This window comes from Vanellus vanellus (genome assembly GCF_965231255.1).
Source record: "Vanellus vanellus genome assembly, contig: HAP1_SCAFFOLD_45, whole genome shotgun sequence".
NCBI classification, from domain to species: Eukaryota; Metazoa; Chordata; class Aves; order Charadriiformes; family Charadriidae; genus Vanellus; species Vanellus vanellus.
In genome coordinates this window covers 1378737-1404744 of record NW_028128545.1, presented here as the reverse complement: position 1 = coordinate 1404744, position 26008 = coordinate 1378737, and the positions used below count along the sequence as shown (strand labels likewise).

At 51.7% G+C, this 26008-nt stretch overlaps 2 protein-coding genes across 2 annotated transcripts; one reads left to right on the top strand and one right to left on the bottom strand.

Annotated features, from left to right (window-relative positions):
• Positions 1–606: 606 nt before the first annotated feature.
• Positions 607–1542, top strand: LOC309684243 (olfactory receptor 14I1-like; the record flags this gene model as incomplete). Its single annotated transcript, XM_082500179.1, has 1 exon — positions 607–1542. The coding sequence occupies one exon, from the start codon at positions 607–609 to the stop codon at positions 1540–1542; it is 936 nt and encodes a 311-aa protein (XP_082356305.1).
• An 11997-nt stretch (positions 1543–13539) lies between these two features.
• On the bottom strand, positions 13540–14307 carry LOC309684242 (olfactory receptor 14C36-like; the record flags this gene model as incomplete). The annotated part of the gene is made up of 1 exon (XM_082500178.1): positions 13540–14307. The coding sequence occupies one exon, from the start codon at positions 14305–14307 to the stop codon at positions 13540–13542; it is 768 nt and encodes a 255-aa protein (XP_082356304.1).
• Between the last annotated feature and the right edge of the window lie 11701 nt (positions 14308–26008).

Genomic DNA, 26008 nt, shown 5'->3' with positions numbered 1-26008 from the left:
TGATGGGAACACCCGAGAGGGATCCTCCTCCCGCTGCAAGCTGCCAGCACAGGGCAGTGGAGAAGAGGGCTGATGGGCAGAACAGGTCTCCTCTCTCTGCACTAAGACTCCCTTAGTCCCTTTACTTCTCAGGACCCACAAGACTTCACCTGGAGTGCATTAGAAATGTCAGGGATTTCAGCCATCCCAAACCCCTCAGAAATGTGGCAAGTGCAACCAGAACAAAATAAAGAAAACAAAATCCCCTCTGCCTGTCTGTGCAGTTGGGCAAATTTCAGACAACAATGATGAAAAGCTCTTTGATATAACATGATTACATTTAATTGGAGATCGCTCTGCTGCCCTAGTTCCCTCTTGCTGCACAGCAAGGAGGAATTCTTGGGAGCCCATTGCAGTCCCGGCTCCCAGTGGCAGCCTCAGCGAGCAAAACCCGGACCTCAAGTGAGGGAGCTGCAGAGAGGTGCTCCTGAACAGAAAGTCTGAATGTGGGGCTGCAAAGAGACATGCAATACACTATGCTGGGAGAAGTCTGGTCTGACGCAGTACTGCCTTTTCCTCCTTAACAGATAACCACAGTTAATATTAACAGATACCCGGAGGAAGCACATGTCCAACAGCAGCTGCATCACCCACTTCCTCCTCCTGGCATTCGCAGACACACGGGAGCTGCAGCTCTTGACCTTCTGGCTCTTCCTGGGCATCTACCTGGCTGCCAACCTGGGAAACGGCCTCATCATCACCACCATCACCTGCGAACACCGCCTCCACACCCCCATGTATTTCTTCCTCCTAAACCTCTCCTTCATAGACCTGGGCTGCATCTCCACCACCCTCCCCAAAGCCATGGTCAATTCCCTCTGGGACACCAGGGCCATCTCCTACCAAGGGTGTGCTGCACAGGTCTTTTTCTTTTTCTTTTTCATGTCAGCAGAGTTTTATCTTCTTGCTGTCATGGCCTATGACCGCTACGTTTCCATCTGCCAACCCCTGCACTACGGGACCCTCCTGGGCAGCAGAGCTTGTGTCCGCATGGCAGCAGCTGTCTGGGGCAGTGTTTTTCTCTATGCTGTGCTGCACACGGCCAATACTTTTTCGCTGTCCCTCTGCCAGGGCAATGCCCTGGACCAGTTCTTCTGTGAAGTCCCCCACATCCTCAAGCTCTCCTGCTCAGATGCTTTCCTCAGGGAAGCTGGGCTCCTTCTAGTTAGTGCCTGTTTAGCCTTTGGGTGTTTTGTATTCATTGTGCTGTCCTATGTGCAGATCTTCAGGGTGGTGCTGAGGATCCCCTCGGAGCAGGGAAGGCACAAAGCCTTTTCCACGTGCCTCCCTCACCTGGCCGTGGTCTCCCTGTTTGTCAGCACCGGTATGTTTGCCAACCTCAAGCCTCCCTCCATCTCCTTGCCATCTCTGGATCTGTTGGTGTCATTTCTGTACTGGGTGGTGCCTCCAGCAGTGAACCCCCTCATCTACAGCATGAGGAACCAGGAGCTCAAAGATCCCATTCAGAAACTGATTTCATGTTCACCTTCGAAGTATCAGTAAAGTTACCATCTCTCCACAGATGACTCAAAGGATGTTCTACACCAGTCCTGAGCTTTCTTTGTTCTCTTCATTATTATATTCATGGGCGCTTTTTTTATTATTTTTTTTTATTTGCATCTTCCTGCTGGGGTGTTTGGTTTCCTTCCACTTCTACAGGGGCATTAACCCACTATCTCTCAAATTGTGCCTCTATAACGGTGCCTAACACTAGGTCAGAACTGAAAATCTCACAGCATCTCTATAACAAAATGACATCTCCTTTGTGCTATGCACAAACATAACACAAAATAACAGGCACAAAACAGCTTTCTTCCAAAGCTGGTCTCAGGAGTAGGCTTGAGTAATGGCATCCCCAAAAAGACTGGTTTTGCTTTCGGTTCGGCACAGCAGCATGAGCAAAAACCTCCCAGTCACACTGTGACCTTTTAGTCACCCAGTCACATTGTGACTCACTCGTCATCATGTATGACAGTGGAAGCAATGGCTGGTCACTGAGTGACATAGCCAAGGCTGTCACATACAAGACATGACCGACAACTTTATTCTCAAGGGGGAAATGGAGCTGCCTGGAGATCCCCCATGCTCCCCAGGAGCAGTGAATGCCTGGGGTGGGTACTGAATGGAGCCCCACAAAGTGAGAAATCACCCAAGATGGAGTCACCAAGCTGAGTGGTGCGGTTGACGTGCGTGAGGGATGGGACACCATGCAGAGGGACCTGGACAAGATGGAGAAGTGGGCCCGTTGGAACCTCATGAAGTTCAACAAGGCCAAGTGCAGGGTCCTGCAGCTGAGTCAGGGCAACCCCCAGTACCAATACAGGTTGGTGGATGAAGGGGTTGAGAGAAGTCCTGACGAGAAGGACTTGGGGGTACTGGGGAATGAACAGCTGGACATGAGCACGCAATGTGTGCTCACAGCCCAGAAAGCCAACCATGTCCTGGGCTGCATCAAAAGAAGCGTGGCCAGCAGGGCAAGGGAGGGGATTCTGCCCCTCTACTCCTCTCTCTTGAGACCCCACCTGGAGTGCTGCATCCAGCTCTGGAGTCCTCAGCACAGGTGTTGTGGTTTAACCCCAGCCAGCAGCTAGGGCCATGCAGCCGCTGGTGCAGTTCACCTCCTTCCCCCAGAATGGCAGGGAAAAGAGGGAGAAAGAGAGGAAAGCGAAAGAAAAAAAAAAAACTAAACAAAAACCTCCAAACTTATGCATTGAAGTAAAGATAGTTTAACAGAATGATAACAGAAAAGGAAAACAACAACAGCACCAACAACACTACTACTACTACGGCTGCTACTAATGACAATACACGTCACTCTCACCACTCAGTGAATCAGTAGCTGCCCGAGCAGTCTTCGCGTGTACTCGCCCCCTGGCTGAACCCATCCAAATACTGAGCATGACCTCTATGGAATGGAATATATCTTTGCCCATTCCATCGTTCTCTCGAGGCCCCTGTTAGCTTCGATGGACAGCTGAAAATAAAGTCCTTGAAAAATATAAACAACACCTGGCAACAACTAAAACAATATGTATTATTGACATTCCTTTCCTACCAAATCTGGAACACAGCAGCCACTGGAAAGAAAATGAGAGTTGTGGTCAAGAGCTCTGTGTCCAAGTGGCGAGCAATGACGCGTGGCTTTCCTTAGGGGTTGGTACTGGGACCGGTGCTGTTAAACATCCTTGTTGGTGACATAGGTGTTGGGATGGAGTTCATTGTCAGCAAGTTTGCCAATGACACCAAGCTGTGTGGAGCAGTCAACATTCTGGAGGGGAGGGATGCCATCCAGAGGGACCTGGACAGGCTGGAGAGGTGGGCCTGTGCAAACCTCATGAAGTTCAACAAGGCCAAGTGCAAGGTCCGGCACGTGGGTCAGGGCAATCCCAAGCACAAATCCAGGCTGGGCAAAGAATGGATTGAGAGCAGCCCTGAGGGAAAGGACTTGGGGGTGTTTGTTAAAGAGAAGCCCAACATGTGCTTGCAATGTGCGCTGGCAGCCCAAAAAGCCAACCGCATCCCAGGCTGCATCACCAGCAGTGTGGCAAGTGGGGTGAGGGAGGTGATTCTGCCCCTCTACTCACTCTGGTGAGACCCCCCGCAGTGCTTCATTCAGCTCTTGGGCCCCAGCATAAAGAGGACATGGATCTGTTGGAGCGGGAAAAGAGGAGGCCACAAAGGTGATCAGAGGGGTGGAGCACCTCTGCTGTGAAGCCAGGCTGAGAGATGCCAGGGGTTGTTCAGCGTGGAGACTCCAAGGAGACCTTATAGCAGACTGAGTATCAGAAGGGCGCCTAAATGAAAGCTGGAGAGGGTCTTTTTACAAGTGGTAGTTCTGGAGCCAGAGCTGGTGGACAGGCAGGGTAGGGCAAAGCATCTCAGTGGAGACAACTGATTTCTTTCCCTCAGGAGAAAAGGAAGCCTGGACGGCTGCACCCAAGCACCAAGGACACCCTGGGGTTAGTGCACATTTGGCTATGCAAAATAGCACGTTGTTCACTTTGTGTCTTTGCTTCCCTCTGTGAATGGAGGGAGCTCATGACTTCAGTGTGTGACTCACTGTGAGCGCATATGAACAAACAGACTGTGGTGCAGGGAGTGCTTTGTGGGTTCCTGGGATGCGTGCTTGGCACAAAAATGTGTTTTCCTTTGGTCTAAGGCTGTCCTCTGTGGAGAGTGGACTTCAGAGGAGGTAAGGTTGACTTCAACTACAACAGAGTATTTTATTTTCTGTTGAACCGTGCCTTCCTTTGGTCTCTTTTTTTGGCTACGAGGCAAATTCTGTGTCTGGGTGCAGTTCATTCCCCAAGTGAAACAAGTGGAAACTGGTGCCAAAGGGCTGAAAGCTGCAACTCCAGACTGTAGCAGAGAAAACTTGGATTTGAGGAAAGGCACTGGAAGACCCAGGTGGCTGATGAGAGAACACGGGTTTGGATGTGGGGACAAAGCCTGCCCATAGAGTGTCTGACATGCAGGGTCTTGACTGCCCTACACAGTCACACTCCGTTTGGAGAGGTCCAGTTTCAGTCATTTGGAAATTGCTGATATCAATGAAGATAGACACACAAATGAAGTAGACAAATAAAGAAACCAAAAGAAAAAGAAATCCTTTCCTCTCATTATTTGCTATTGAAACCTTTTCACTTCTGAAATCTCTCTAATTAACCGCAGAAGAATAGTAGAATAAGAAAATTATGCCCAGAGCCTTGGCTTGTTATGGCATTTAGCATGTTAATGAGCCCTCTGGTGCCCAGTTCCTGAACTGCAGGTACTGAGAGTGGATTGAAGTGGTCTCTAGAGCAGTCAAAGTCAGCCTCCAAGGTTCTGAGGGTGTCAGCGGTCCCCACTGAGGGCCATCCCTGGCTGTCCCTGAAGCAGAAAGTCAGAGGCACTGCTTATAGTTTGGAAACCAAATGTGAAAGTGTCTGTGAAAGCTCTTGATGTGTCTCATAAAGCAGGATATTCATGAGCTGACCCCACACCCTGGCAATGGGGACCTTTTCCATCAAGGGATGCTCAGGGCTCTTCCTGGGAGCAGTGAGATGAGGGCGTGTGTGATGCCAAGGGCAGGACAGTGGTAGGACACCTCTCAGGCTCTCTGGAGGGTGGGGGAGGAGTGTCTGTAATGATCTGGAGTGCTCTCAGGGGCTCCAGTGGAAGAGACCGCAGCCATAGCGGAAAGGACAAAGATTTCAGTTCTGTTGGGGGGTACCAGCCCTAACAAAGGGGCCATTCTTCCCCACCACAGGCTGTCCTACACTTTCCTCTGCCTGTGCTTGTTTCTCTGCAGATTTCAACCACCACCCCTGCTTCCCCACCTCACTCCCACCCCATGCTGGCTCAAGCTTTACTGATGACTCTCTGACTTTGCTATTTCCTCAAACACAAGGCTATGATTTTGTGAGGTTTTGAAAATGGCTGTGAGTTCTCCATAACCTGTGCAGCTTCTTCCAAAGCACTCCTAATGCTTCTCTGTCACCAGAGATGGAGCAACAAGAGAGAACATCACCCCTGAGCCTTCCAGTCTGTCTGTTCTGAAAAATATGCGCCCATCCATTGCAGCACCCCACACTTTGTTTTCTTCTACCGCACCTTTGCAGTGACTCCATCATTGTCAATGGCAGAGGGCAGGGGCTGTGCAGATGAGTAGCAGCTCCACAGGAAAGGCTTTGGTGGTCCGTGGGTTTCATTTGGCAAAATAGGGGCCATCAGCAAAGGCAGCCAACAGCATCCTTTGCTTCTCTTTTCATCCCTGAAATCACAAATTCTTCTCTTTTATTATCCTTATAACCTCCCAAAAGAACAGCCCACCTGTGCTCGTTTGAGGTGAAACAGAACCCCTTTTCTGTTCAGCAATTTTACTTTGCAGTCAAGCCTCTTCGAACCAGCCGAACTCTCTGAAATTAACAGCATATTGTGGTGAGACTGTTCAGAGTGATAAAACCTGATCAGTTGTAATTTATGCCAAGGAGTGGTATGCAGAATTCTCTTTCTTATACTTATTGCTATAACACCCAAGGCCGGCTAAGTTTTGTCTTTGCCCCATTGGAGGGTCAGAAGGAGAAGAGCATAGAGCGGTTGCAGCTGCGGGGAGGAGCAGAAAGGAGAGGTGTCCTCAAACTGACCATCAGGGTAATCCATCCCATCTGTCTCACGCTCAGTATAAAAGCTGAGGGATCAAAGGGTCAGCACTCTTTCTTCAATGGTTGGTGTCCCAGGAGGACTCTGGCCTTTTGTCTGCCTTTGATCCTGATCTGTGCGTTCCTGAATCCAGTTCCCATCTGTCACTGAGTCGGGTCTGGGACTTTCCCCGTGTCTGCTGGTGATGTGATTGTCCTGGGAGCTTGATCCAGTTTATTATATATATCATTATTTCTTCTTTATTTTATTAATAATATGTCATTCAAGTAGTTAAGTTCCTTCTAAATTCACAAGTCTCTTTCTCTCTCTCTCTCCTTCCCTTGGAGAGAGGGGGAGGGAAAGCATCTGTCGTTTGCTGCAGTGGCCAGTGTGGCCCAAATCACAGTAAGAATAAGGGAACCGCACTGTTGGACTGAAGGCAGTTCTTACTCCTGCACACAGAATTCCATCAACAAAAAACTCATGTTCATTTAATGAGTTCATTTAATATTTGGTCTGCTGCCTCGAGGAATTGTCCCTGACACACCCTTGGCTGGACTCAAACAGCATTTTGTCTGGGAAGCCATCTGAAGGAACAGCCTCATCCCAACTTCATTGTGTGGTCTCAAAGTGGAAGGTTCGTGGGTGATGGTGGTGACCACCATGACCCGCCATGCAGCTTTTGGTCTGGCTTGCTGGATGCTCTGAACCAACGGAACTCTGAAGGGCAGTAAATCTGGAATTGGAGCTTACAGAAAACATGGTGAAAATGCTTTATCTGGTTGGAGCAGCAAAATTTCTGTGAGTGTTTGCCCCTGTAAAGACAGTATGGGAATTGCACGGCATCAAATAGACCGTGCAGCTTGAGCGGTGTGAGTAGAATGGTAGAATCATAGACTCACAGAGTAGTTTAGTTTGGAAAGGAAATTAAAGATCCCCTAGTTCCAACCCCCCTGTCCTGGGCAGGGACACCTCCCACTAGACCAGGTTCTCCAAGGCCCATCCAGCCTGGTCTTGAACACCTCCAGGGATGGGGTAGCCACGTCTTCCCTGGGCAACCTGGGCCAGGGGCTCACCACCCTCACGGTGAAGTTTTTTTCCTAATATCTATTCTAAATCTCCCCTCTTCCAGTTTGAAGCCATTCCCCCTCGTCCTACCCCTACGTGCCATTATAAAAAGTCCCTCTCCAGCTCTCCTGCAGGCCCTCTTCAGATACTGGAAGGCCACTATAAGGTCTCCCAAAGAGCCTTCTCTTCTCCAGGCTGGATGCTGACGCTCCAGGGCCAGGCGCCTGGCCGGGCATCTGTGCCACCCACCACGCACGATGTGCCGTAGTCGGAAGCCATGGGCCGGAGCCCACAGGTCCCTCTGTAACCAGAAACTCATGTCTGCCCTACTCGATGGCTTGCTGCAGTTCAGGGTGAAGGTCAGCCATCTCCCCTTCCCACAAGGCACTGCATGGACAGCAGGGCCAGGGAACCCTGTGAGGTGTGCAGACATCGCCTCTGTTTCTGCTTGAGCCCCACAGGTGAGCTGTGCCAGCAGCCTGGGTCCTGGCAAGGGTCTGAGGCTCCACAGTGGGGTTTGGGAAGCTGTGGCGTGGCCATGGGGGACAAGCGGGACCTCCAGTGAGCCCCATAAGGGTCGCCCAAGCTCCCTCCCAGAACCTCAGGCCACTTACCCACTGCTGTGCCATGTGCTGTTCACAGCCCAGCACAGGGCCAGCAGGACGAGGACGGGGAGAATAGTCATCCCTGCCAGCAGTGGCACGTGGCAGCTGCAAGAACCGAGGGCTCGTGGCCACCAGTGCAGCAGCCAACGTAGTGCCCACAGTTCTCAGGGGGCCTGCGGTGCCCTTGTTCCCGGGGCTGATGTCACAGAGTCGCTGGTTCTGGGCGCTGGGCACGGTGGCCTCTCGGGGGGAAGGAGGGGCAGCCTGGAGGGTTCCAAGCAGGAGGGGAGGCAGAAGCTGGGATGGGACACCCCCGACAGACCCTGCTGAATGCTCTTCCTGTGGCATGAGGGTGTGCAGACCCTGTGGCAGGCAGCAGCGCCTGGCTCCGAGCACTGCCTGCTGACAGCTCGCAGGAACAAACCAAGCGTGTCATCATTGCCCTTTGGGCAGTGCCTGCTGCAACAGGGCAATGGGTAATGGTTTTAAGGTATAAGAGGGTCGATTTAGACTCCATAGAAGTCTTTTCCTCTGTTTTACCAGTTAGAGAAGGGAGCAGCCGGAAACGGACAGATAATGCACATCAACTCCTGGCCACATGGCTGGTGACGTCATTAGGGTTTTGGCTTTTATGACAATAAAATACGTATATAGCCTGTTAGAGAGGGATGGGATCCACCCTTCTAGAAGAGGCAAGGGAATCTTTGGCAGCAGGCTGGCCAGCTTGGTGAGGCGGGCTTGAAACTGTCACATCCAGCTGGGCAATAAGCACGGCCAACCGGAGCAGTGACAAATATTTCTTAGTGGACTCCCAAGGTGATATCCAGAAAGCCACCCACCTCCAGGGTGTGTATGACTGTGATGGATCCTTTTGCTCTCCTCCAGGGAAACCTGCATGGAATAGCTCGCATGACTGGATAGCTGTCACAGAAGGCTGTGTAATTTTTCGGAAGAAAGGCCAGCAGGGTGAGGTGGTGGAGTTGCTTTCTACGGGACAGAGCAACTGGAATGTATTGAGCTCTGCCTGAGGGTCGATGAAGTATGTGTTGAGAGTTTATTGTTAAGAATTAAGGGACAGGCTAATCTGGGAGACACTGCTGTGGGTGTTTACTACACACCACCAGATCAGGAAGAGGAAGGTGATGAGGCCTTCTACAGAGAGCTGGAAATAGCTTCACAATCACAGGCCCTGGTTCTCACAGGAGACATCAGCCACCCCGATATTTGCTGGAGAAACAACACAGCCAGGCACACACAGTCCCGGAGGTTTCTGCAGAGCATTGATGAGAACTTTTTGACACAGTTGGTGGGGAAACCAAGGAGGAGAGGTGCCCTGCTGGGCATGTTACTGACAAATAAAGGAGGACTAGTTGGGGATGTGAAGGCTGGGGGGAGCCTTGGCTGCAGTGACCGTGAGATGGTGGAGTTCCAGATCCTGCGTGGACGAAGCAGGGCAAAAAGTAGAATTACAAGCCCAGACTTCAGGAGAGCTGACTTTGGCCTCTTCAAAGACATACTTGGAGGAATCCCATGGGCAAAGGCTCTAGAAGGACGGGGGGTGCAGGAGAGCTGGGTAATAGAAAAGCTCCACTTCCTCCAAGCTCAAGATCAGTGCATCCCTATGAGTAAGAAATCAGGCAGAGGAGGCAGGATATCTGCATGGATAAGCAAGGACCTTCTGAAAAAACTCAGGTGCAAGAGGGTAGTTTACAGAATGTGGAAAAGGGGACTGGCCACTTGGAAGGAGTATACAAACATTGCGAGAGTATGTAGGGATGCAACGAGGAAGGCTAAAGCCCACTTGGAATTAAACCTGGCAAGGGATGTCAAGGACAATAAGAAGGGCTTCTCCAAGTACATCAGTAGTAAAAGGAAGACTAGGGAAAATGCGGGCCTGCTAGAGAATGAGGTGGGTGCGCTGGTGACAGAGGATGCAGAGAAGGCGGAGTTACTGAATGCCTTCTTTGCTTCAGTCTTTACTGCTAAGGCCGGCCCTCAGCAATCCCAGACCCTGAAGTGAAGAGAAAGAGTCTGGGAAAAGGAGGACTTTCCCTTGGGCAAGGAGGATCGGGTTAGAGATCATTTAGGCAAACTTGACACCCACAAATCCATGGGCCCTGATGGCATGCACCCAGGAGTGTTGAGGGACCTAGCAGATGTTATTGTGAAGGCGCTCTCCATCATCTTTGAAAGATTCCATTTCTAAAGAGGCATCAGCCCATTATCTCTCCACTCGTGCCTCTATAACAGTGTCTAACACTAGGTCAGAACTGAAACTCTCACAGCCTCTCTACAACAAAATGGCATCTCCTTTGTGCTATGCACAAACACTGGTCCTTTCTTCCAAAGCTGGTCTCAGGAGAAGGCTTGAGCGCTTGCATCTCCAAAAGAACTGTTGCTTTTAGGTTCTTTTAGAGCTTGAGGATTGGATTTAGGACCCACTCGTCAGCATGTAGTGACAGTGGAAGCAATGGCTGGTCACTGAGTGGCATAGCCAAGGCTGTCACGTGCAAGCCATGACCGACAACTTTATTCTCAAGTGGGAAACTGAGCCACTTGGAGATCCCCTGGGCTCTCAAAGAGCCGTGTATGCCTGGGGAAGGTAAAGAATGGAGCCCCACAAAGTGAGAAATCACCCAAGATGGAGTCACCAAGCTGAGTGGTGCTTTTGACAAGCGTGAGGGATGGGACGCCATCCAGAGGGACCTGGACAAGATGGAGAAGTGGGCCCGTTTAAACCTCATGAAGTTCAACAAGGCCAAGTGCAGGGTCCTGCACATGGGTTGGGGCAGCCTCTGATATCAGTACAGAGTGGGGGATGAAGGGATTGAGAGCAGCCCCGCTGAGGAGGACCTGGTGTAAGGGGCAATGAAAAGCTGGACATGAGCTGACAATGTGCGCTCGCAGCCCAGAAATCCAGCCATGTCCTGGGCTGCCTCAAAAGAAGCATGGCCAGCAGGGAAAGGGAGGTGGTTCTGCCCCTCTACTCTGCTCTCGTGAGACCCCACCTGGAGTACTGCATCCAGCTCTGGAGTCCTCAGCACAGGTGTCGTGGTTTAACCCCAGCCAGCAGCTAGGGCCATGCAGCCGCTGGTGCAGTTCTCCCCCTACCCCCAGGAGGAAATGGAGAAGAGGGAGAAAAAGAGGGGAAAGGGAAAGAAAACAAACAAACAACCAAACAAATAAAACCACCCCAAACTCGTGTTGTGGTAAAGACAGTTTAATAGAACAGTAACGAAAAAGGAAAACAACAAGAGCAACAACAATACTACTCCTGCTGCTACTAATGACAATACATGTCACTCTCTCCACTCAGTGAATCGGTACCTGCCTGAGCAGTCTTCGCGTGTACCCGCCCCCTGGCTGAACCCATCCAAATACCGAGCATGACCTCTGTGGTATGAAATATTTCATTGCCCATTCCATCGTTCTCTCCAGGCCCCTTTGACGTTCTATAGAAAGCTGAAAAAAAAGTCCTTGAAAAATATGAACAACACCTGGTGACAACTAAAACAGTATGCATTATTGACATTCCTTTTTTACCAAATCTGAAACACAGAAGCCACTGGAAAGAAAATGAGAGTTGCAGTCAAGGGCTCCATGTCCTAGTGGCGAGCAGTGACAAGTGGCGTTCCTCAGAGGTCCGTACTGGGTCTGGTGCTGTTTAACATCTTTGTTGGTGACATGGATGTTGGGATGGAGTGCACCCTCAGTAAGTTTGCCAATGACATCAAGCTGTGTGGAGCAGTCAACATGCTGGACGGGAGGTAACCCATCCAGAGGGACCTGGACAGGCTGGAGAGGTGGGCCTGCACAAATCTCATGAAGGTCAACTACGCCAACAAAAGAAGGACATGGACCTGTTGGAGAGGGTCCAGAGGAGTCCACGAAGATGATCAGAGAGCTGGAGCACCGCTGCTATGAGGACAGGCTGAGAGAGTTTGGGTTCATCAGGCTGGAGAAGAGAAAGCTCCGGGGAGACCTTATAGCAGTCTGTCAGTACCTAACGGGGCCTATGGAAAAGGTGCAGAGGGACTGTTTATGAGGGAGTGTCGTGATAGGACGAGGGGTAATCATTTTAAACTGAAAGTGCACAGATTTAGATTAGATGTTAGGAAGAAATTCTTAATTCTGAGGGTGGTGAGGCACTGGAACAGGTTGCCCAGAGAAGCTGTGGTTTCCCCAACCCTGGTTCAAGGCCAGGTTGTATGGGGCGGTGATCAACCTGGTCTAGTAGGAGGTCTCCTTGCCCAGGGCAGTTGAACTAGATGATAGTTAAGGTCCCTTCTCTCTGACCATTCCATGAGTCTATGATTCTAGCCTTCCAGGGATGCCTCCTTCCACTCACAGCTTTTCCCCAGGATTTCAGTTCTGCTGGGGGGTCACAGCCCCAACAAAGGGGCCATCCTTCCACCTACCTGACCCCCCTCCCCACAGGCTGTCCTACACTTCCCTATGCCTGTGTCTGTTTCTCTGCAGATTTAAGCCACCACCCCTGTTTCCCCACCCCACTCTGGCCCCATGTTGTCACAAGTTTACTGATGACTCTGTCTTCATCAACTATTTCCTCAAAAAGAAAGCCATGATTTTCTGAGCTTTTGCCAATGGCTGTGAGTTCCCCATAACCTGTGCAGCTTCTTCCAAAGCTCTGCTAATGCTCCTCAGACACCAAAGATGTCTCAGCCCATAGACTCATTTGAATCCTCTATTTAGCTCCATGTCCCAGCACTGAACTGCACATCCTCCTTCTGCTGCTGCCTCAAAGTCAAAACTAGACCTATTTCACTTCCGTATGGCACCCTCCTGTTATCCCAAATCTGGGTTCCTTACCCGGTGAGCAAGCCAATAACACACAGAGCAGTGGTATTTCCAAGTTTATTCCATTAATGCGCAGAAATGGGGTGCTCAGCCTGAAACAGGAGCACGCCTTGCTTTCAAAAATCTCCACTTTTATGCATTGGTTATTACATATTCAAACAATTAATACATATTCATTGTTATTCTCTTGAAGGATTGGTCAAGATTTCTTTGCTTCCCATGTAAATTAGTGCACAAACTCTGTCGTCTTCTTCCAGTGTCCTCTTTTGAGTAGGAGTTATCATTTGGTTATGCAGACACTGAGTCGATGGTCGTGATCTCCCCCTGCCGGAATTACCTTTTACCTACTGCTCCTCTCATCTTGGCAGTTCCAAGTGGTTTTCTCGGTTTGCTGAGAGGGCCCACAGTTCATGGCTCTCTTGACAGGAATCCCCTGCTTATCAACAATGCTCCATTGTCTGCTGGTTAGTTCCTTAATTGAATCGTAGATAAATCATGTCTAGTTACTATTTCTCTACTTCAATATGAGGTAAATAATTAAATAGGGCTGGGGGCAGTACAGAGGGCTCGAGCAGCAGCAGGTTTCCTTGGTTGCTTCAATTACTATGATATTTTACATTTCATTTTCCTAGTTTATGTCAATTTTACTGCAACAGAGAGCGCTGCTCTTTTATTACATAGATGCTCCTCAGGAAGGCAGTTCTGATACTGTGATGACACATTTCCAGAAGGCGTCACTATTACTGGGCACAGTAGGGTCATGCCTCTGGAGATGTGGAGTGAATACAAACATTCCTGTACGAACAGGATCATCACAGATGAAAAACAAATAAAGCCTAATCCTGCCCTGAGAAGAGCTACGAACAGCCTGTGAGGAGACACGGGCAGCTTACTGCTGCTGAAGGTGAACCCATGGAATCCATTTCTTCAATGCTTCTTTGATCTCCTGGTTCCTCATGCTGTAGATGAGGGGGTTCACTGCTGGAGGCACCACCGAGTACAGCACTGCAACCATCAGATCCAGGAATGGGGAAGAGATGGAGGGGGGCTTCAGGTAGGCAAATATGCCAGTGCTGACAAAGAGGGAGACCACGGCCAGGTGAGGGAGGCACGTGGAAAAGGCTTTGTGCCGTCCCTGCTCCGAGGGGATCCTCAGCACGGCCCTCAAGATCTGCACATAGGACAGCACAATGAAAACAAAACACCCAAAGACTAAACACGCACTAACCACAAGAAGCCCAACTTCCCTCAGGTAAGCATCTGTGCAGGAGAGCTTGAGGATGTGGGGGATTTCACAGAAGAACTGGTCCAGGGCATTGCCCTGGCAGAGGGGCAGTGAAAATGTATTGGCTGTGTGCAGGACAGAATAGAGAAACCCACTGCCCCAGACAGCTGCTGCCATGCAAACACAGGTTCTGCTGCCCAGGAGGGTCCCGTAGTGCAGGGGTTGGCAGATGGCAACATAGCGGTCATAGGACATGACAGAGATAAGAATAACCTCTGCTGAAATAAAGAAGACAAACAGAAAGACTTGAGCAGCACACCCCTGGTAGGAGATGGCCCTGCTGTCCCAGAGGGTATTGGCCATGGCTTTGGGGAGAGTGGTGGAGATGGAGCCCAGGTCTATGAAGGAGAGGTTGAGGAGGAAGAAGTACATGGGTGTGTGGAGGCGGTGGTCGCAGGCGATGGCGATGATGATGAGGCCGTTTCCCAGGAGGGCAGCCAGGTAGATGCCCAGGAAGAGCCAGAAGGTCAAGAGCTGCAGCTCCCGCGTGTCTGTGAATGCCAGGAGGAGGAACTGTGTGATGGAGCTGCTGTTGGACATTTGCTTCCTAGCTGTTATTATTAACTGTGGTTATCTGTTAAGGAGGAAAAGGCAGTACTGAGTCAGACCAGACTTCTTCCATCAAACTTTACTGCATATGTCTTTGCAGCCCCACATTCAGACTCTCTGTCCAGGAGCACCTCTCTGCAGCTCCCTCACTTGAGCTCCGGGTTTTGCTGGCTGAGGCTGCCACTGGGAGCCGGGACTGCAATGGGCTCCCAAGAAGTCCTCCTTACTCTGCAGCAAGAGGGAATTAGGAAAGCAGAGCGATCTCCAATTAAATGTAATCATGTTATATCAAAGAGCTTTTATACATTGTTGTCTGAAATTTGCCCAAATGCACAGCAGAGGAGAGGGGATTTTGTTTTCTTTATTTTGTTCTGGTTGCACCTGCCCCATTTCTGAGGGTTTTGGGATGGTTGAAATCCCTGACATTTCTAATGCACTCCAGGTGAAGTCTTGTGGGTGCTGAGATGCAAAGGGATCATCCCTTAGTGCAGAGAGAGGAGACCTGTTCTGCCCATCAGCCCTCTTCTCCGCTGCCCTGTGCTGGCAGCTTGCAGCTGGAGAATGATCCCTCTCGGGTGTTCCCATCAAAAGAATCAGGACACTGCGAAGAGGAGAGGAATCCAGGTTCAAAGGGCAGATATACAGACTCATTGCCTTTTCTCATCTCTCCCCTCCCAGGCTGGGACCAGGAGGGGTCATTGCAGCTGTCCACGTACAGCTGCCCAGCAGCATTTCCATGGCCTGAGCACTGAGATGTCTTTTCCATGTGGATCCGAGGGAGCACAAAAAGACTATGGGAGAGCTGTGCCCTTCTGGAGAGCACTCTGCTGCCAGGCAGGACTCCCCAGGGAAATAGTTAATGTCCTGAAGTTGCCTGGAGGAGACCTGGGCGCGTTGCTGCCATAGACATGACTGCAGAGCAGGACCCAAAGGGTCGGCATCTGAACGGGAGCCGAATCTGCCACCCGCAGCCCCCACCCCCTGCCCTGACTCAGTTTATCCAATGATGAGAACAAGGGCAGCTCAGGCAGGAGGGGACAGCAGTGAAGTGCCACAAGGCACCTGACAAGGAAGGAGGGACATGCAAAGCAGATGGCAATCCGGGGTTCCTCTTTTGCTGGGCTCTGGCTGTTGCAGGGACAGTGCATGCCCAAGACCCCGTGGGCTGGAGGGCAGAGCTGTGCCCAGGCTGGGAACGGAGACCAGGCAGGAGCTGCCCAGGGGAAGGTGCCTGTGCTGCAGGGACCGCACGGACGTGCCCACATCCCCCTGGCCAGTGTTTCAGGCAGTAGCTCCCTCTCACTCCCTGCCCGTGTCTCCGCTGCTGGCAGCCGTCTCCCTGTCCCCGACTCAGCTCCCGCTCAGTGCTCACAAACCCCGTCCCACTGCTGTGCGCCCACCTCTGCCTGCAAACACCTCCCACGGACGGGGCGCTACCAGGGGCATCTCTGAGTGTGTGTGGGCTAAAGAACAGTTCACAGCAAACCTGATGTGGCTGCAAAGGGGAAGATGCTGCTGAGTCGGTGTGCTGCCCCAGAGGTCCTCTGAAAAATGGCATGAGGTAGAGCTGACCCGTGCTGCACTCTCTTGAGAGCAGAAGCACCATGCCCTGACCTGCTCATCCCTACGTTACTGTGCTGGGGGTCACTCCTTCCACCCACAGCTTCTCCCCACAGCGCTGTGGGAGCTCTCCGGGCAGGCAGAGAGCTGACCCTGGCAGGCGGCAGAGTCCCTGCCCCGGCACACAGCCCCCGGGGTGCAGGGACCCTGCTGGCAAGGACAGCCCTGCCCACCCCTGCCTACACACCCACCTTCACACATATTCACATTTCCCAACAAGAGCCCTCCGTCCCCCCTTACAGATCCCACAAGCTGTGGGTTATTCCAGCGTTAGGAGATGCCTCCAGCAGCTCCACCGGCATTGCTCTGCACCTTCAGACTCACCCTGTGCAGCACTGCCAAGATTTCTCCTCCAGTGAGCTCTCACTCCTCCTCCCAGTCCTGACCACCGTGAAGCTCTCTCTCTGCCTCGCTCATCTCCCTGAGGTCCCCTGGCACTGCCCTCAGCCCTGCTGCACTGTGCAGAGGAGCTGCTCCTGCGCAGAGCTGTCTCTCTGCAGCTCAGACCACGTGCTGGCAGCTCCTTCCGTCCCAGGAGCCCGGCCCAGCTCAGCAGCACAGCACCAGCCCACTGCACTTTAATGACCCCTCTGGTGGGTTTGGTGCTGAGTCCATCAACCTCAGACCTGAGAGGAAGCTGAAGAAACCTCTCAGGGACTCCAAGTCAGATGCAAACTCCAAAGTTTCTTGTGGTTTTAATGGGTCCCACGGGGATGAGTGGCAGAGACAGCAGCCATGACCAGAGACGTGAAGAGGTTGGCTGTGTCAGGGGGCTTCTTCCAGCTTTGCCACATCCCCCTGTCATCTCCACCACAGGCTGTCCTACAGTGTCACCTCACCGGTGACTCTTTTCCTGCAGGCTGTAGCCATCCCCCCGGCTGCCCCACCTTGCTTTCACCTTCCTTCACTGCTCTCTCTGTCCTCCATGGCTCTTCCTTGAAACACAAAGCCTTGGGCTCATCCAGACTCCTTCTGGGTGACGTGTTGCACCACGGCACTGCCCTAGGAGGGAAAATTCTTCTTCCTCGTGTCCAGACTGGAACTCCCCAACTGACTTTGTGACATTATTTCTTCCTCATGCTGTTTTGCACCAGGAAGAAAAGCTCCACCAGCTCTGAAACCACCCTGCAAGCACTCTCAGGCTACACCTATCCTGTCCTTAGTCTCCACACCAGTCAGCCCACGGCCCTCAGCCTCTATGGTCATGTGCTTGAGGCCTCCAAACCCCATATTTGGCGGTCTCTGGGCACTCTCCACAAGGTTTGAAGATGAAAATATAGTGGTCATAGACCAAGAAAGACGGACTGTGACTTTTTACCAAGGCCTGTAGGAGCAGGAGAAGGGGCAATGGCTTTCAACTGAAAGAGGGTAGATTTACTTTGGCTATAAGGAAGAAAGAGTTTGCAATGAGGGTGGCAAGACACTGGAAGAGGTACCCCAGAGAAGCTGTGGACGCAACATTCCTGGAAGTGTCCGAGGACAGAAGTTTTGAGCAACCTGAACTAGTGAAAGATGTCTCTGTCCATGGCATGGGAAGGGGAGAGAGGGGACGACTAGGTGATTTTTTAGTTCCCTTCCAACCCAAACCATTCTATGATTCTTGGATTCTGATATTCCCAACTCCTTCTCCACAAGCTGTAAATACCTACCTACACCATGCAGGCATTTTAAGCTGACCTTGTCCCACACCCTGCCATAAAAAAGAAAGAACGGCCATTTCTAGAACAAGAATTGCCGTATTTTCAGAGGAATAATTCAAAAACCCAACAGGTAAAACATCATTTTAAGATCAGTCCGATCTTCAAAAAAGGCAAGAAGGAGGACCCAGGGAACTACAGACCAGTTAGTCTCACCTCTGTCCCTGGGAAGGTAATAGAGCGACTCATTCTGGACGTCATCTCCAAACACGTTGAGGAACAGGAAGTTATTGGAAGTGGTCAACATGGATTTACCAAGGGTAAATCATGCTTGACCAATCTGATAGCTTTCTATGATGTTATAACTGGTTGGCTGGATGAGGGGAGAGTCGTGGATGTCATCTACCTTGACTTCAGCAAGGCTTTTGACACTGTCTCCCATGACATCCTCATTAGGAAGTATGGGCTAGATGAGGTGACAGTGAGGTGGATTGAGAGTTGGCTGCGGGACAGAACTCAGAGGGTTGTGATCAGCGGCCCAGAGTCTAGTTGGAGGCCTGTAACCAGTGGTGTCCCCCAGGGGTCAATACTCGGTCCAATTTTGTTTAATATATTCATTAATGACCTGGATGAGGGGAAAGAGTGTATCCTCAGCAAGTTTGTTGATGATACCAAACTGGGTGGGGTGGCTGACACTCAAGAGGGCTGTGCTGCCCTCCAGCGCGACCTGGACAGGCTGGAGAGCTGGGCAGAGAAGAACCTAATGAGGTTCAACAAAAGCAAGTGCAAGGTCCTGCACCTGGGGAGGAAGAATGCTAGGCACCAGTATAGGTTAGGGGTGGACCTGCTGGGAAGTAGCTCAGAGGAGAAGGATCTGGGGGTTGTGGTAGACAGTAAATTATCCATGGCCCAGCAATGTGCCCTTGTTGCCAGAAAGGCCAATGGAATCCTGGGCTGCATAGGGAAGAGTGTGGCCAGTCGGTCGAGGGAGGTCATTCTCCCCCTCTACTCTGCCCTGGTGAGGCCACAACTGGAGTGCTGTGTCCAGTTTTGGGCTCCCCAGTTCAAGAGGGACAGGGAACTGCTGGAGCGGGTCCAGCAAAGGGCAACTAAGATGATTAAGGGCTTGGAGCATCTCCCTTATGAGGAAAAGATGAGAGAGCTGGGACTCTTTAGCCTGGAGAAAAGAAGGCTGAGGGGGAGACCCAAGGGTGGGTTGAAGGAGGATGGAGCCAGACACTTTTCAATGGTTCCAAGTGACAGGACGAGGGGTAATGGGCACAAGTTGGAGCATAGGAAGTTCCATTCAAATACAAGAAAAAACTTCTTTAACTGTGAAGAAGGGTGACAGAGCACTGGCCCAGGCTGCCCAGGGAGGTTGTGGAGTCCCCTTCTCTGCAGATTTTCAAGACCCGTCTGGATGCAGTCCTGAGTAATGTGCTCTAGGCAATCCTGCTTTAGCAGGGGAGTTGGACTAGATGATCTCTACCGGTCCCTTCCAACTCTGAACATTCCATGATTCTGTGATTCTGTGAAAAAGGAATTCCATGGCAGCAATATGAGCTTTTGGTTCTTTAGGAACAGTTACAGAAGAAAAAAATTTAAAGTAGGACCACTGCTGAATTCATTAAGAGTGGGTGCAGTTAGATCTGAGGTACTTAATGTCCTCTTTGCCTCGGTTACCACCAGCGAGGTCTCCAAAGCCTCTGGGCTTTGAGGCAGGACTCTTGAGGAGAAGCACAGAATGGTAGGGGTTTGGAAGGGACCTTTGGGGATCATCTAGTCCAACCCCCCTTGCAAAGCAGGTTCACCTAGAACAATCTGAAGAGGATGGGGACTAAGCCAGGTGTTCTTGAGCCAACTACACCCTTACCAGTCCGTGGGACCAGAAGGTTTGCATCCAAGGGTGCTGAGACAGTGGTTTTCTCACCAGGAGGTTCTGGGCTGTGATGATCCCAGTAAAAAAGGAACTCAGATTCCTTAAGGGATCTTTCAAGCTGCTGTCAGTGAGGGCAATATCACAGAGGCAATCTTGTTTCCTTTAGACAGTACGAACCCCAGGAGGTGTCGCAGAGAATGGGCTTTGCACTGAATGCAGCAAACCATGCAGACCCCCTCCATAGAAGACAGTCTCCTGTTTTGGTCAGTCAAGCTACCATAGGAGTTTCCTACAAGGAAACAACACTATTCCTCATCTCTGCAGTTAAACAGCAACGATGTTTTCATGACAACTTCTTGCTGCAGCATTGCAGACAGGCCAGGCCACGCAGGAGGCGTGTTTTCCAGTACCGAGTGGGACCTGCCTGCAGGCTCTTGTGTGCCAATACACTGCTGAGGTTGTCCTGCGGCCACAAGCCCTGTGCAGCACAGCGCAGGTGTGAAGGCCATGCCGTACGTGCAACCCAGCGCAGTGCAGCACCAACTGCTCGGTGCACAATGGGTCTTCGGGTCAGCACCAGCGCTCAGGTTTCCCTGGGCTGCAACCTGGTGCCACAGCTGAGGGGCTGCAGCCCAAATGTGCACTGCCAGGAGGAGCCCCATGTCTTTTACAGCTTGGAGATGTTTTGGGGTGAAATGAGATGTGGTGGGAGAGCTTGCTGAGCTGGGGTGCTGCAACGGAAGGGTACAGGCTCTGCTGGAGGGAGTGGCAGAGAGGATGAGATGGGGGGATGCCCTCTGTGTGACGGAGCAGCTCATATCTATGGAGAACCTCTACGAGATGGGCAACATGTTGAGGAAGCTGGTGTGAGAGAGGATGGGAGGAAAAGTCAGTCCAGGTGACATTGTCTTGGCAGTTATCCACTCCTTGATCAGGGAGAGAAGGCAGAAAACCTCTTCTCACAACAACCCGGAGAAGTCTCCAGGTTCATGAGCAGGTTCCATGGGGACCTGTAAGTGTCCTGGAATTCACTGGCCAGGCAAAGCAACAGGGTGCCAACAGTCTGGAGAATCTTGGGATGACTTCTTAACACAGCTGTCAGGTGGGCCAGGAAGGGCGATGCTCACCTGGCCCTGTACTGGCCAACAAGGAAGAGCTGGTCAGGATGTGATCATCAGTGTCAGCCCTGGCTGTCATGACCAGGAAATAGTGGGGTCCCAGGTGCCAAAGAGGAGTGAGGAAGGCCCGCAGCGGAGCACAGATGGGCGGGCTCCAGAGGAGAACACTTTGACGTGCTTGGGAGACTGATACAAGCAGTGCCCTGGGAAGCAGCTCTGAAGGGTGAAGGAGCTCAGGAAATCTGATAGGCCGTGCAGGACAGCCTCCTCCAAGGAGAGGAATGGTCTATCTGAATAACCATGAAGAGAAACATCCCTCTGAGGAGGCTGCTGGTGTAAAGTGAGTGAGCGCCAGGGCCCAAAGGCAGCCGGCAGGAGGTAGAAGCAGGGGCAGCTGCCAAGGAGGAATTGAGAACCCTTGGCCCTGCATGGAGGGAGGGTGCCAAAGCCAAAGCTCCCATGGGCTGGAGAGTTTCAGGGCTGGGGAGCAAAAGCAAAAAGAGCTGATGCAGGCTTGGAGGGTCATGGGGAATGAGTCACCCTCTGCCTGGAGGCCTGTGACAAGTGGAATCTGCAGAGGTTTGCATCTTGGATGCATGGCTCAGCCTAGGAGAGGGGGGTTCCTCCTGCAAGGGATGGTGCAAGAGCTGTTCCAGTCCATCCACGTGGGTCTAGATGGTGCAGATTCTACTTGAAGACATTCCTCTAAGCCAAATGCATTGGCATTAATGCAAAACTGGCTAGTTAAAATCAAACATTTTATTCCCTTTATCTCTCTGCTTTGAAATATTTTCACTGTGACTGCACGCCTGAAATCTCTCTAATAAGCCACGTCAGAACTGAAGACTAAAGGAAAATTAGGCCCAGGTGTTTTGTGTGGGAATGAGCCCTCTGGTGCCGAGTTCCTGAACTGCAGCTCCTGAAAGACTGACCAAGCTTCTGGGGAAGCAAAAGAAACAAACCTGGAGGTTTCTGAGGGTGTTAGCAGGCCCTGCTAACGTCCCTCACTGAAGAGACCATGGAGGGAAAGAGCAGAGAAAGCACCTGTCTCTGGGGACTGGTAAAGCAGGAAGTTGAAGGCACTTGGTACAGGAGGAAATTTAAAGGTGAAGATCCCTGTGAAAGCCCTTGATGTGCTTCACCAAGCAGAGTGGTCAAGCCCAGAGTCCCATCCCCTGTGGAGGCGTATCCTTTGCCTCTTCCAAATTGTCCAAATACTCTGGGCACTTCCTGGGGGCAATGCAATGTGGGACTGTGTAACACCAGGTGCAGACCGGGTGTCTGTGTCCGAACATCTTCCTCCTGCCCTCCCTCTCCATTACTTCACAAGGGAGCTGAGACCAGGAGCTCACATGCAGGAGCCGCTTTTGTGCCCTTGTGAAGTGAGGCCAGAGGAATGCCACCTGCTGGGGGTTTGTGGTGGGCATGGAATGGAGCTAACTCCTCTGGTAGCGCCAGGGACTACAAACCCAGGCTGAGAAGGCTCCATTGACTCAACTAAATGCCTTCCCTCCTAACAGGAAAAGGAGATTTCTCCCTGGCATTGTCTGGGTGTTCTCTCTAATACTAAAACAACAACAAAAAAGGTATTCTTGGACCTCAGTCTTTCTCTGACTGAGAATTGAAACCGCTGGATAGAAGTTTCTCTCCCCAGCTGAGGGAGAAAACATCAGTGCTGACTTCAGCTTGTTTCCCAGCAGGTTCCCCTGGAGCCCCAGGGACATCTCTGAGGGAGCCCAGAGGGGACAGAGGCAGTGCCACCGTGAGCTGGTCCTCTGCTGCTGATCTAGGCTGGGCTGCTGGGCCAAAGGGAGCTCCTGGCAAGCGGGCAGCTCTGCAGAGAGACAGCTCTGCCCAGGAGCAGCTCCTCTGCACAGCGCAGCAGGGCTGAGGGCACTGCCTGCAGGCAGCGAGGGCAGACAAGAGAAGGGAGAGACAGATAAAGGCAGTCTGGTGTGGGAGGACAGGAGAGAGCTCACCGGGGGAGAACCCTTCACAGCCTTTCCCATGGTAAGTCTGTGGCTGTGGGGCAATGCAGATGAGTTCCTGGCAGTGTCTCCTACACCTGGCACATGCCATGGCTGATAGGAGCTGTCAGGACGGCTCTCCTGGCTTGTCTGGTGTGGAGCAGGAGGATGGGCTTCAGAGCAGGGATGCCCCACTGCACCATCAGAGGGACAATGAAGGTCAGCTGCCTTCTCCCAGGGATGGCTCTGCAGTTTTGAAGATAGGTGTGCAGGCAGGGGTGGGCAGGGCTGTCCTTGCCAGCAGGGTCCCTGCACCCCAGGGGCTGTGTGCCGGGGCAGGGACTCTGCTGCCTGCCAGGGTCAGCTCTCCGCCTGCCCAGGGAGGTCCCCACGGAGATTCTATGGGGAGAAACCGTGGGTGGAAGGAGCACAACCTCTGGCAGGGCAGGGTCCTTCTGCTGTACAGACGAAAGTCAAGGAAGGGGCTACCTTAAAGACAGAGACCTTTCCAGGCTCTGTGCTCTCAGCTGTCTCCTAAGGGAAAGGAGCTGTCACTGTGACAATGAGGGATCAGCACATCTGCCACAAACCTCATCAAGTGCCTTCACCCACTCCTCCACCTACAGACAGCACCAGCATCCCCTCTGCTTGCAGCATCAGGCTGGATCTGCTCCACTCCTTCGGACCCGCACAGAGGGAGGTGGCCCTGGGCAGAGCCCTGCTGCTGGGAGGGGGCTGCAGGGAAGAGCTGAGCACACAGCGGGTGGGATGGGCTCTGGCAGCACTGGCAGGGGGAGACCTGGGGACAGAGCAACAGCTCCTGGCAGGGACAGCCCCAGGCAGCAGAGAGCCCCTCCACCCCTCTGCATCCCTCTCTGCTCAGCTGCACAGGGAGAGAGAAAGCTGTGTGGAGAAATGGGCTTTGAAACTGGTCTCTCCCACACTCACAAAAGCCCTTTCATTTTTTTTTTTTTTCTTCCAGTACATTTTTAGGGAGTCGTTTTTCCCATGGAGATAGGTGTAAGCAGGAGTACCTGCGTGGTGACCAGCAGGTCACTGGTGGGCAGAGCAGCTCTCCTGACTCTGCACTAGTGCACAGAGAGCCTTTTTCTCCCTTCGGGCTCACCAGTGTTCAGACTAAAAGCACTGGGAAAGAGGAGTATTTCTGCCCCTTCAAAGGAAGTGCCCTCAGCAGCACAAAGCTGCTCAGACTAAAAGGAGCTGAATGAAACTATGCCAAAGATAGAGAAATCTATGTGGAGGGATTTTTTTGTGAAATATCACAGGATTGTCTCAGAGAAGTCTGCCGTATATTGTCAATGTGTTCTCCTCTTTCAACAGTGGCCCATGCTCACACTGAACAAATGTTCAACAGCAGCTCCATCACCCACGCCATGTGCCCATTTCTGCAGGGTATGACTGACCCCTCCAGAGCTCACAGCAGAGTTCTCTGCTCCCTGGGGCACTCTCAGCCACCACAAAGCAGAGCTCACAAGAGGGACGTGCCAAAGATCGTCTTTAAGAGGGAAAGGCAGTCTCTGATGCTTCAGAGAGATACAGAGTAGTTTTTTTTTCTTAGTAAAGTCTTCACTATCTTTGAACTGCCTTTTCTTTCTTGGACAGTGCCTAATGCTCAGAGGCAGCAAATGTCCAACAGCAGCTCCATCACCCACTTCCTCCTCCTGGCATTCGCAGACACAAGGGAGCTGCAGCTCTTGACCTTCTGGCTCTTCCTGGGCATCTACCTGGCTGCCCTCCTGGGAAACGGCCTCATCATCACTGCCATCGCCTGCGACCGCCGCCTTCACACCCCCATGTACCTCTTCCTCCTCAACCTCTCCCTCCTCGACCTGGGCTCCATCTCCACCACTGTGCCCAAAGCCATGGCCAATTCCCTCTGGGACACCAGGGCAATCTCCTATGCAGGATGTACTGCGCAGGTCTTTTTCTTTCTCGTCTTTATATCAGCAGAGTATTTCCTCCTCACAGTCATGGCCTATGACCGCTATGTTGCCATCTGCCAACCCCTGCACTACGGGACCCTCCTGGGCAGCAGAGCTTGTGTCCGCATGGCAGCAGCTGTCTGGGGCAGTGGGTTTCTTTATGCTGTGCTGCACACGGCCAATACATTTTCACTGCCCCTCTGCCAGGGCAATGCCCTGGACCAGTTCTTCTGTGAAATTCCACAGATCCTCAAGCTCTCCTGCTCACATTCAGACTACCTCAGGGAAGTTGGGTTTCTTGTGTTTGGTAGTTGTTTAGCTTTTGGGTGCTTTATTTTCATTGTGATGTCCTATGTGCAGATCTTCAGGGCAGTGCTGAGGATCCCCTCGGAGCAGGGACGGCACAAAGCCTTTTCCATGTGCCTCCCTCACCTGGCCGTTGTCTCCCTGTTTCTCAGCACTGCCATATTTGCCTACCTGAAGCCCCCTTCTATCTCCTCTCCAGTTCTCAATGTAATGGTTGCAGTGCTGTATTCAGTGATTCCTCCATCATGGAACCCCCTCATTTACAACATGAGGAACCAGGACCTGAAGGATGCCCTCTGGAAATTGATGGTCAGATGATTTTCAGAAGCACTTAACTTTCTTCTTCTGTGAATCACTTACAAAATAACTCATTCTAGGTCATGCTGATCTTCTGTGTTGTTGTTGGTTTTGTTTTTTTTTTTTTTTTTTTTTTTTAAGTTTTCATTTTGTCTTTGGGTATTTTTGCCTTTTTATACTTTTTATAATATTGTCCAGAATATTTTTTTTCTTTTTATATTTCTAACTAAGCACCTTTCAGACTTAGTGAGATTCACAGACTGTGTAAATAAGCATTCATGCTCTCATAGAATCATAGAATCATAGGGTTGGGAGGGACCTCTGGAGATCATCTAGTCCAACCCCCCTGCCAGAGCAGGGAAAGCATGGAGCGCTGCATGTTCAAAGAAATAAAAATCTTCCAGCAACTTGTTTGCCCAAGATCATTTCTTTTGAGGCCTTCTCTGGAGCAGCAGAGCAGTGCCTGTGTGCAGAGCTGGAGGGGAGAGTCCCAGCACAGCAGCACTGCCAGGGAGCACCAGCCTTGGTCTTGCCAGAGCTGCTCTCTTGCCACTTCCACGCTCTCCTCCGGAGCCCTTGCCTTGCTGTAAGGCTGAGTGCTCGGGCAGCTCCTAGTCCTGCTGTGTGGCAGCCCTGTGAGCACAGGAGGGACAGGCACTGAGCGCTGCTCTGACAGAGCTGGCCTCCCTAACAGCACCTCAAGCGCACCGGGGGTCTCCTCAGGGCAGGACCTGAAGGCTTAGGTCTTCTTCCAAAG